General features: G+C 33.8%; 1 protein-coding gene across 1 annotated transcript in view; it reads right to left on the reverse strand.

Moving 5' to 3' along the window:
* Nucleotides 1-9,875: 9,875 nt before the first annotated feature.
* The window catches only part of LOC114550471 (protein-methionine sulfoxide oxidase mical3a-like), a 51,459-nt gene continuing 48,467 nt past the window's right edge, over nucleotides 9,876-12,867 (reverse strand). The window contains 3 exon segments of the mRNA XM_028571270.1: nucleotides 9,876-11,048; nucleotides 11,561-11,634; nucleotides 12,235-12,334. Of these exon segments, the coding sequence (XP_028427071.1) occupies nucleotides 10,888-11,048; nucleotides 11,561-11,634; nucleotides 12,235-12,334 (335 nt within the window). The 3' untranslated portion in view covers nucleotides 9,876-10,887.

Below are 12,867 nucleotides of genomic sequence, written 5' to 3' on the forward strand. Positions count from 1 at the left end.
AGTATGTCGAAATAAAGTAATAAAAAAGTCATAGTATAGTATGTCGAAATAAAGTAATAAAAAAGTCATAGTATAGTATGTCGAAAAAAGTCATAAAAAGTCATAGTATAGTATGTCGAAATAAAGTAATAAAAAAGTCATAGTATAGTATGTCGAAAAAAGTCATAGTATAGTATGTCAAAATAAAGTAATAAAAAAGTCATAGTATAGTATGTCGAATGAAAGTCATAAAAAGTCATAGTATAGTATGTTGAAAAAAAGTAATAAAAAGTCATAGTATAGTATGTCAAAAAAGTCATAAAAAGTCATAGTATAGTATGTCGAATGAAGTCATAAAAAGTCATAGTATAGTATGTCGAATGAGGTCATAAAAAGTCATAGTATAGTATGTTGAATGAAGTCAAAAAAGTCATAGTATAGTATGTCGAAATGAAAAGTCATAAAAATAGTATAGTATAGTATGTTGAATGAAGTCATAAAATAGTATAGTATAGTATGTTGAATGAGGTCATAAAAAGATATAGTATAGTATGTCGAATGAAGTCATAAAAAGTCATAGTATAGTATGTCGAATGAAGTCATAAAAAGTCATAGTATAGTATGTCGAATGAGGTCATAAAAAGTCATAGTATAGTATGTCGAAAAAGTCATAAAAAGTCATAGTATAGTATGTCGAAATAAAGTAATAAAAAAGTCATAAAAAGTATATAGTATGTCAAAAAAAGTCATAAAAAAATCATAGTATAGTATGTCGAATGAAGTCATAAAAAGTCATAGTATAGTATGTCGAAAAAAAATCAGTAATGTATGTCATAGTATAGTATTTAAATAAAATCAAAAAAATCTGATAGTCATAGTATAGTATGTCGAATGAAGTCATAAAAGTCATAGTATAGTATGTTGTAAAAAAGTCATAAAAAAGTCATAGTATAGTATGTCAAAAAGTAATAAAAAGTCATTATAGTATGTCAATAAGTATAAAAAGTCATTTCGTATAAATGTTGGCCCAAAGTCATAGTATAGTATGTTGAAAATCAAAAAGGTTCCGAAAAAGTCATAGTATAGTATGTCAAAACAAAAAATCATAAAAAAAAATCATAGTATAGTATGTTGAAATAAAGTAATAAAAAAGTCATAGTATAGTATGTCGAATGAAGTCATAAAAAGTCATAGTATAGTATGTTGAAAAAGTCATAAAAAGTCATAGTATAGTATGTAATGTCAAAAAAAGTCATAAAATGTGAATGAGGTCATAAAAGTATAGTATAGTATGTCGAAATAAAGTAATAAAAAGTCATAGTATAGTATGTCGAATGAAGTCATAAAAAGTCATAGTATAGTATGTCGAATGAAGTCATAAAAAGTCATAGTATAGTATGTCGAAAAAGTCATAAATAGATAGTATGTAAAAGTCATAGTATAGTATGTCGAAAAAAGTCATAAAAAGTCATAGTATAGTATGTCGAAATAAAGTAATAGAAAAGTCATAGTATAATATGTCGAAAAAAGTCATAAAAAGTCATAGTATAGTATGTCAAAATAAAGTAATAAAAAGTCATAGTATATAGTATGTCGAATGAAGTCATAAAAAGTCATAGTATAGTATGTCGAAATAAAGTAATAAAAAGTCATAGTATAGTATGTTGAATGAAGTCATAAAAAGTCATAGTATAGTATGTTGAATGAAGTCATAAAAAGTCATAGTATAGTATGTCGAATGAAGTCATAAAAAGTCATAGTATAGTATGTCGAAAAAGTCATAAAAAGTCATAGTATAGTATGTTGAATGAAGTCATAAAAAGTCATAGTATAGTATGTCGAAATAAAGTAATAAAAAAGTCATAGTATAGTATGTCGAATGAAAAGTCATAAAAAGTCATAGTATAGTATGTCGAAAAAAGTAATAAAAAGTCATAGTATAGTATGTTGAAATAAAGTAATAAAAAAGTCATAGTATAGTATGTCGAAAAAAGTCATAGTATAGTATGTCGAAAAAAGTAATAAAAAGTCATAGTATAGTATGTCGAAAAAAAATAAAAAGTCATAGTAAATGTCGAATGAAGTCATAAAAGTATAGTATAGTATGTCCCATAAAAGTATAGTATAGTAATAAAAAAAAGTCATAGTATAGTATGTTGAAAAAAGTCATAAAAAGTCATAGTATAGTATGTCAAAATAAAGTAATAAAAAGTCATAGTATAGTATGTCGAATGAAGTCATAGTATAGTATGTCGAAATAAAGTAATAAAAAAGTCATAGTATAGTATGTCAAATGAAGTCATAAAAAGTCATAGTATAGTATGTCGAAAAAGTCATAAAAAGTCATAGTATAGTATGTTGAAATAAAGTAATAAAAAGTCATAGTATAGTATGTCGAAAAAAGTATAAAAAAGTCATAGTATAGTATGTTGAAATAAAGTAATAAAAAGTCATAGTATAGTATGTCGAAAAAAAGTCATAAAAAGTCATAGTATAGTATGTCGAAAAAAGTCATAAAAAGTCATAGTATAGTATGTCGAAAAAAAGTCATAAAAAGTCATAGTATAGTATGTCGAAATAAAGTAATAAAAAGTCATAGTATAGTATGTCGAAAAAAGTCATAGTATATAGTATGTCGAATGAAGTCATAAAAAGTCATAGTATAGTATGTCGAAAGAAGTCATAAAAAGTCATAGTATAGTATGTCGAAATAAAGAAGTCATAAAAAGTCATAGTATAGTATGTCGAAATAATGTAATAAAAAATTCATAGTATAGTATGACGAATGAAGTCAAAAAATGTCATAGTATAGTATGTCGAAAAAGTCATAAAAAGTCATAGTATAGTATGTCGAAATAAAGTAATAGAAAAGTCATTGTATAGTATGTCGAAAAAAAGTCATAAAAAGTCATAGTATAGTATGTCGAAATAAAGTAATAAAAAGTCATAGTATAGTATGTCGAATGAAGTCATAGTATAGTATGTCGAAATAAAGTAATAAAAAAGTCATAGTATAGTATGAAGAATTAAGTCATAAAAAGTCATAGTATAGTATGTCGAATGAAGTCATAAAAAGTCATAGTATAGTATGTTGAATGAGGTCATAAAAAGATATAGTATAGTATGTCGAATGAGGTCATAAAAAGTCATAGTATAGTATGTTCATCCATCTTATGTCCGCTTATCCGTGTATATCGGTATGTCGGGATGAGCTCCAGCAAAACCCCAAACTTCCCTTTGTCGAATGACATTAATAAAAAGTCATAGTATAGTATGTCGAAATAGTTCCCAGGCCAGGTTGGAGATATAATCCCTCCACCTAGTCCTGGGTCTTCCCCGAGGCCTCCTAGTGGGCGTATGTCGAACAAAGTCATAAAAATAGCATCCTATACCAGATGCCCGAACCAAAAAACTAGCTTCTTTCGACGTCAAATAAAGTAAAAAAAGTCATAGTATAGTATGTCCGAATAAAGTCATAAAAAGTCATAGTATAGTATCTCACCCTATCTCTAATAAAAACCAGCCATAGTATGTGAAATGAAACCATTTCAAGCCATTGTATAGATCTCGAAAAAAAGTCATAAAAAGCCTTCATAGTATAGTATGTGAAAAAAGGAATAAAAAAAGTCATAGATATAGCTTTGCCTTCTGGTCTAATAGTATCTTTTTGTCATAAAAGTCATAGTATAGTATGTTGAATGAAGTCATAAAAACTCATATTATAGTATGTTGAATGAGGTCATGAGAAGATATAGTATAGTATGTCGAATGAAGTTATAAAAAGTCATAGTATAGTATGTCGAATTAAATCATAGTATAGTATGTCGAAATAAAGTAATAAAAAAGTCATAGTATAGTATGTCAAAAAAGTCATAGTATAGTATGTCGAAATAAAGTAATAAAAAAGTCATAGTATAGTATGTCAAATGAGGTCATAAAAAGTCATAGTATAGTATGTCGAATGAAGTCATAGTATAGTATGACAAAATAAAGTAATAAAAAAGTCATAGTATAGTATGTCGAAAAAAGTCATAGTATATAGTATGTCGAATGAAGTCATAAAAAGTCATAGTATAGTATGTCGAATGAGGTCATAAAAAGTCTTAGTATAGTATGTCAAAATAAAGTAATAAAAAAGTCTTAGTATAGTATGTGAAAAATCTTATAAAAAGTCATAGTATAGTATGTTGAAAAAAGTAATAAAAAGTCATAGTATAGTATGTCGAAAAAAGTAATGAAAAGTCATAGTATAGTATTTCGAAATAAAGTAATAAAAAATCATAGTATAGTATGTCGAATGAAGTCATAAAAAGTCATAGTATAGTATGTCGAAAAAAGGCATAGTATATAGTATGTCGAATGAGGTTATAAAAAGTCATAGTATAGTATGTCGAATGAAGTCATAGTATAGTATGTCAAAATAAAGTAATAAAAAGTCATAGTATAGTATGTCGAAAAAAGTCATAGTATAGTATGTCGAAAAAGTAATTAAAAGTCATAGTATAGTATGTCGAAATAAAGTAATAAAAAGTCATAGTATAGTATGTCGAATGAAGTCATAAAAAGTCATAGTATAGTATGTCGAATGAGGTCATAAAAAGTCATTGTATAGTATGTCGAATTTAGTCATAGTATAGTATGTTGAATGAAGTCATAGTATAGTATGTCAAAATAAAGTAATAAAAAAGACAGTATAGTATGTCGAATGAAGTCATAGTATATTATGTCGAAATAAAGTAAAAAAAAAGTCATAGTATAGTATGACGAATGAAGTCATAAAAGGTTATGTATAGTATGTCGAATGAAGTCATAAAAATTCATTGTATAGATTGTCGAAAAAGTCATAAAAAGTCATAGTATATTATGTCGAAATAAAGTAATAAAAAAGTCATAGTATAGTATGTCGAATGAGGTCATAAAAAGTCATAGTATAGTATGTCGAATGAGGTCATAAAAAGTCATAGTATAGTATGTGTCGAATTCCAAAAGTCAAAAAGTAAGTCATAGTATAGTATGTCAAATGAAGTAATATCATAGTATGTCGAAAGAAAGTAATAAAAAAGTCATAGTATAGTATGTTGAAATAAAGTAATAGAAAAGTCATAGTATAGTATGGCGAATGAAGTCATAGTATAGTATGTCGAATGAGGTCATAAAAAGTAATTGTATAGTATGTCGAATGAGGTCATAAAAAGTCATAGTATAGTATTTCGAAAAAAGTTGAAAAAAGTCATAGTATAGTTTGTCGAATTAAGTCATATTATAGTATGTCGAAATAAAGTAATAAAAAAGTCATAGTATAGAATGTCGAATTAAGTCATAATAAGTCATAGTATAGTATGTCGAATTAAGTCATAGTATAGTATGTCAAAATAAAGTAATAAAAAAGTCATAGTATAGTATGTCGAATGAGGTCATAAAAAATCATAGTATAGTATGTCGAATGAGGTCATAAAAAGTCATAGTATAGTATGTCAAAATAAAGTAATAAAAAAGTCATAGTATAGTATGTCGAAAAAAAGTCATAAAAAGTCATAGTATAATATGTCGAAATAAAGTAATAAAAAGTCATAGTATAGTATGTCGAATGAAGTCATAGTATAGTATGTCGAATGAAGTCATAAAAAGTCATAGTATAGTATGTCGAATGAGGTCATAAAAAGTCATAGTATAGTATGTTGAAATAAAGTAATAAAAAAGTCATAGTATAGTATGTCGAATGAGGTCATAAAAAGTCATAGTATAGTATGTCGAATGAGGTCATAAAAAATCATAGTATAGTATGTTGAATTAAGTCATAGTATAGTATGTCAAATGAAGTAATATCATAGTATGTCGAAAGAAAGTAATAAAAAAGTCATAGTATAGTATGTCGAAATAAAGTAATAGAAAAGTCATAGTATAGTATGGCGAATGAGGTCATAAAAAGTAATTGTATAGTATGTCGAATGAGGTCATAAAAAGTCATAGTATACTATGTCGAATGAGGTCATAAAAAATCATAGTATAGTATGTTGAATTAAGTCATAGTATAGTATGTCAAATGAAGTAATATCATAGTATGTCGAAAGAAAGTAATAAAAAAGTCATAGTATAGTATGTCGAAATAAAGTAATAGAAAAGTCATAGTATAGTATGTCGAATGAGGTCATAAAAAGTCATAGTATAGTATTTCGAAAAAAGTTGAAAAAAGTCATAGTATAGTTTGTCGAATTAAGTCATAGTATAGTATGTCGAATTAAGTCATATTATAGTATGTCAAAATAAAGTAATAAAAAGTCATAGTATAGTATGTCGAATGAGGTCATAAAAAGTCATAGTATAGTATGTCGAATGAGGTCATAAAAAGTCATGTCATAGTATGTCGAATGAAGTAATAAAAAGTCATAGTATAGCATGTCAAAATAAAGTAATAAAAAGTCATAGTATAGTATGTCGAAATAAAGTAATAAAAAGTCATAGTATAGTATGTCGAATGAGGTCATAAAAAGTCATAGTATAGCATGTCAAAATAAAGTAATAAAAAGTCATAGTATAGCATGTCGAATGAAATCATAAAAGGTCATAGTATAGTATGTCGAATGAAGTCATAAAAAGTCATGTCATAGTATGTCGAATGAAGTAATAAAAAGTCATAGTATAGCATGTCAAAATAAAGTAATAAAAAGTCATAGTATAGTATGTCGAAATAAAGTAATAAAAAGTTATAGTATAGCATGTCGAAATAAAGTAATAAAAAGTCATGACATCCTGCTTTAAATGTCTCTCTCCTTGCTATCAGCTGTCTATCTCCCCTTCCACCTCCGGGCGTCATCACCCAACGCACCTGAGTCCCTCTCCGGCAGACGGGTCCTTCGGTCTGGTCTCCTGGTTCCCTCGCCGCCATCACCAGTGTCTAGGCTCCATCAGGGGGGAATATGTTGGCTTCTCTACCCCTTTAAATATTTTTAATGATGGAGTCTAATCCTGAAGACTCTGTACATTTCATATCATGCTTTTATACAATAAATATTTGCATATCTGCAATGAAGTCTCTCTGATTGAAACAGTGTTCAACATACTACTTGGAGTATGCTTAACGCGGCCGTAATGAACATGTACAATGCATCAGAAAAATGGAATCAGATTACAAATTCTTGTTTCAGTTTTGCGCTAACTCCCTGGAAGTGTTTATAGTTAATAGTTTGGTCTGTGCTTTCTATTGAGTCAAACTATATCTTGTTGTTCAAAAGAGATCGCCCTTTTCAATTAAAAAACATTAAATAAAAAACATACAAAAAAATAATTTTATAACTGTTATTTCTGTTTAGATATTAAATATTTTCCCACATTGTTTGCACTCAGTTTAGTGTTTTAACTAAGTTCCTCATACGTTCATGGTAAGGACAGATAAATGAATGTATGACTTAATGCCTAAATAAAAACAAGAATACTGAATGTGGTACTACATGAACTATCAGGAATGTACAATAACTTATAGTATCTACTTCAGTGTGAGGACCACTTTAATTGAGGGCCATACATGAAAAAGTCATAAAAAGTTTGTGAAAAGTGAAATTCAAAGGATACATATAAGCACTGCTGTGACTGGTCAGTATTTTGGCCTGTCCCTTTAACTGCAGAGTTATCTATAAAACACTAACTCAGAATTAATTAATAACTCAGAAATCTTAATGATTGAGATACCTTAGTTGTTGCTTTTATTATTATATTGTTTTTTGCATTAAGTCATGCATGATATTAGTTATTGTTCAATACTAATAGTTCATTAACTATTAAATGAATTAATTCATGATTCCTCATGTATTTAGTGTCTGGGTATGGACTGTAAGGGATTGGTCTCGTGTCCCCACTCGAGGCCTGCACCTTGACGTGGGGAGTGGGCTTTAAACTAAGACCTTTTTATTTTAAATAGATTACCTAAGCTGTTCAACCAACCTCATGCTAACTAATAATAATAATAATAATAATAATAATAATAATATTATACATTTTATTTGTATTGCACTTTATATTTACAGCAATCTCAAAGTGCTATAGAGCATATGATTATATAAATTAAAAGGTCAATGTCAAAGTAGTTAAAAAGGCAAACCTATAAAATACATTTAGTAAAAAGCTTTTCTAAAAAGATATGTTTTTAGGTTTTGTTTAAAATCATGTCTAGTCTGTGGGGTCCTCAGGTGGTCCATCAGGGAGGGTGTCCCACAGCGTTGGAGCAGCTGATGAAAATGCAGAGCTTGGTTCTGGGAGCTATTACCCACGCTGCAGAGCTTGGTTCTGGGGACTATTACCCATGCTGCAGAGCTTGGTTCTGGGGACTATTACCCATGCTGCAGAGCTTGGTTCTGGGTGCTATCACCCACGCTGCAGAGCTTGGTTCCGGGAGCTATCACCCATGCTGCAGGGCTTGGTTCTGGGGACTATCACCCATGCTGCAGAGCTTGGTTCTGGGAGCTATTACCCACGCTGCAGAGCTTGGTTCTGGGGACTATTACCCATGCTGCAGAGCTTGGTTCTGGGGACTATTACCCATGCTGCAGAGCTTGGTTCTGGGTGCTATCACCCACGCTGCAGAGCTTGGTTCCGGGAGCTATCACCCATGCTGCAGGGCTTGGTTCTGGGGACTATCACCCATGCTGCAGAGCTTGGTTCTGGGAGCTATCACCCATGCTGCAGGGCTTGGTTATGGGGACTATCACCCATGCTGCAGGGCTTGGTTATGGGTGCTATCACCCACGCTGCAGAGCTTGGTTCTGGGGGGTTGGAGGATGTTCGAGGTTGCAGACCAAAGGGTGCGTGAGGACACATTAGGTCAACAAGTCTACTGTAGGCCAGGTCAGTTCACTCTGTTAGGAACCTTCCTGAGATAATTTGACTATTCGACCGCAGCCATTGTTACTGAAATAAAGTCCCACGGTGGACACAGACAGAGGAGGGGCTTAAACACCGGAAAGGGTGGGACTTGTACTTTCTGTACTGTTCCCTGATCAAACATAAATACACTTCAGCTGATCGTATAAATCAAAACAACCACAGAAATAAGAAGTAAATGATTTATTATACAAGAAGATATAAAGTCAGAAGGCGGTTTGTTGTTGAAAGTTAGTGACATTAAAAACCGTCAGATCATTAGTGACATTAAAAACCATCAGATCATTAGTGACATTAAAAACCGTCAGATCATTAGTGACATTAAAAACCATCAGATCATTAGTGACATTAAAAACCGTCAGATCATTAGTGACATTAAAAACCGTCAGATCATTACAGCAAGAATAAACAGTTCTTTATCAGATGAAATAAGGCATATGTGAAGTTTTTGGAGGACTGATGGACACCTGTTAGTTGGCACAAAAATCAATATGCTGAAGCTCTGAAGTACTAATACCACACTGTACAAATACTCTGTTACAGTAAAAGTACTAATACCACACTGTACAAATACTCTGTTACAGTAAAAGTACTAATACCACACTTTACAAATACTCTGTTACAGTAGAAGTCCTGCATTGAAAATGTTCAGTAAAAGTGTGTAAGTATCATCAGGAAAATGTAGTTAAAGTATTAAAACATTGTAGAAAGGGTAAAGGATCCAAACACACAAACACAAACACACACAAACACACACAAACACACACACACAGACAGACAGACAGACAGACACACACACAAACACACACAAACACACACACACACAACACACACACACACACACACACACACACACACACACACTTGTGTGTTTAATGCTCTCATCATGTCAGCTGACTTATAGCTGTTATATTATCGGCTAGTTTACTTTAGAATCAAACATCAGATTTATAAACTACATGGAACTAGTAAATAAAGTAACTAGTAACTAAAGCTGTAACAGATGATTTTAGCGGAGTAACTAAAGTAACTTGGTAATGTTACACAGAGACGGCTCGGTGTGTCTCTGTGTTTGAGAGGCGGGACTGCAGCATGCATGACATCGGTGGAAAAAAGCTCAAAATAAAGCTTTGTACCTCATTTATTTTTGGTAAAACAGGACATGCGGGACATGTTCCCTCAGGGCTTTAAATTGACACCCGCCAACCCACCAAATATGGGTAAAAATGTAACTTTGGCAGGTAACATTTTAAAGTTAAGAGCCAATTTGGCCAATGAGGAACGAAGCAAACAACGCTGCGTCTGTTTGGATCGGAAGGCTGCAGAAATGTTTCCTGATTGGTCTGTTTTCTGACAAGAAATGTGGGCGTTCACATTTTTGGAAAAAAAAAGTTTACTAACTGAGCAGCTTTGTATGAGAAAATGCTATATAACAGGCCTTACTTCTGTATTTTTACTGTAGCTACACATCATTTCCGTTTCTTATCTGAGCTGCCAGAACTTTTCTGTTATTTTACGGATTTCTTTCTTAAAGTGTCGTAAAAATTACGTGTTTGACGCTGAAACTTTTCTGGGTGAAGACCCCCAGAGCCCACCGGTTATAATGTGTCCGTCCCCCCCCCTCCAATGCTGAAACAAAACCTCCGACTTTACGCTGATGACAGTCTGCGGTCGCTCATAAAGGCTACGATGCTACCTTCTGCATCTTGTCCTGGTTCTTTTCAGTCTCGTAAAGAGTTCAGAATTGCAATTGTTATGACATCACTGCAGTCTTAGTTCAGGTGCAGCTGAGTTGCCTACTATTAAACTTTATATATTTTTTGTTGGACAGAAAGACAGTTAAACAGTGTGCGGGAGTTTCTTTGCAACGTCAGACATTAATTATCAAAATTCTTCTGGAGAAAACAGGAACCAAACTGTGGAGCTCTAACCATTCGCTGATGACTGTCTGCTGTCGTTCATTAAGGCAGTGGTACTACCTCCTGCATGTTGTTCTGGTTCTGTTCAGTCTCACAGAGAGTTGAGATTTGCGGTTCAGGCCCAGCTGAGTCGCTCCAGGTCCTGGTCTTCCTGCCAATGCTGCAGTCTCTGTTCCTCCAGCAGAGACACCAGAGCGTCTCTCTGCTCCACCACATCCAGCATCTCCTCCAGGATCAGACGCTCCTCTAGCAGCTGCCACTCCTCCTTCAGGTGGTCTGCACACAACATCAAATATCTTATGTCTTGTAACCTGCTACGCCATGAACTACTACAATTACTATTTCTAGTCACTGATCCATTATCTTTATTTATTTATTTACTATTATTGCCACTGTTCATCACCCCCCCAGCCGGCACCGTCAGACACCCCCTACCAAGAGTCTGGGTCTGTCCCATCAGACACCACCTACCAAGAGCCTGGGTCTGTCCCACCTCCTACCAAGAGCCTGGGTCTGTCCCGTCAGACACCACTTACCAAGAGTCTGGGTCTGTCCCGTCAGACACCGCCTACCAAGAGCCTGGGTCTGTCCCCTCCCACCCCCGCCCCCCCCTCGTTACAGTTTAAATAAACGTGCTGATATGTGTTGTCGGGGCTTAACGTGGTCCTGCCGTAGGACATGAAATCCGATTTAAATCTCTAGCTCGGTACTCTGATCGTTCCACAGTTATAGCGTCATGTGTTAAGTTTGGTGATTAAAATAAGAAACACAAAGTCATGCTGTGTTACCGTCCACGGCCATCCGCTCTCTGAGCTCCGTCTGCAGGCGACTCTGGCGGTCCTCCAACTCCAACTCTTGAGCACTGAAACACAGCAGAGGACAGAGACTGAGACACAGCAGAGGACAGAGTCTGAGACACAGCAGAGGACAGAGTCTGAGACACAGCAGAGGACAGAGACTGAGACACAGCAGAGGACAGAGTCTGAGACACAGCAGAGGACAGAGACTGAGACACAGCAGAGGACAGAGATTGAAAGACAGCAGAGGACAGAGACTGAGACACAGCAGAGGACAGAGTCTGAGACACAGCAGAGGACAGAGACTGAGACACAGCAGAGGACAGAGTCTGAGACACAGCAGAGGACAGAGACTGAGACACAGCAGAGGACAGAGATTGAAAGACAGCAGAGGACAGAGACTGAGACACAGCAGAGGACAGAGACTGAAAGACAGCAGAGGACAGAGACTGAGACACAGCAGAGGACAGAGACTGAAAGACAGCAGAGGACAGAGACTGAGACACAGCAGAGGACAGAGATTGAAAGACAGCAGAGGACAGAGATTGAAAGACAGCAGAGGACAGAGATTGAATCCAGGATCCACACAGTCTGGATTCTTCCTGATAAACCTGAACCTGCTGCTGGATTTACCGAGCGGTGGAATTTAAAGGTCTGCTACTCACAATATCATGAGTTCAGATTCGTATCGGACCAGAGAGTTCTTCTGCTGGACCAGCTGGAACCACTGCTGCATCAGAGCCGAATTCTCCAGTTTCCCCATTCCTGCAGACAGCAGAGGTTTTAAAGGTCCTGTTCACCCAAAATACAAACCAGACCAACATTTACAACAACCTGTTGATCCTAATCGCTAATCGAAACATAGCGTTTAACCCTTGTGTTGTCCTCGTGGGTTGTTTTCAAAAGTTTTTTTTATATCAGAAATAATGGTTTATTTCAACCATATGCCCCCCCCAAAATAACACAGATACATGTGCAGTATGTACGTTGTGTGGAAGCCATGCAACATTCTTCGCAGGTAAAATTACTCATTACTTTCATTCAATTTTGTAGCATTTGAAAAAAAAGTAACTTTGACATAAACCAGTCTGTGATCCATCAACATCCTCTGATCTTAACTATTAGTCAAAATAATTCATGATTTCTGCTTTATTTCATCTTAAAAATTAAGTATAATGTTATACAAATTAAGGTTTATTGACTATGAATGAAAACAAAATGTCAAAAGCATCGAAAAAAGCGACACTTCCCAACTTAACGTTATTTGCATGCTGCAGTATAACGGGCAACGCATTCTC

The sequence above is a fragment of the Perca flavescens genome, chromosome 23 (assembly GCF_004354835.1).
Source record: "Perca flavescens isolate YP-PL-M2 chromosome 23, PFLA_1.0, whole genome shotgun sequence".
NCBI classification, from domain to species: domain Eukaryota; kingdom Metazoa; phylum Chordata; class Actinopteri; order Perciformes; family Percidae; genus Perca; species Perca flavescens.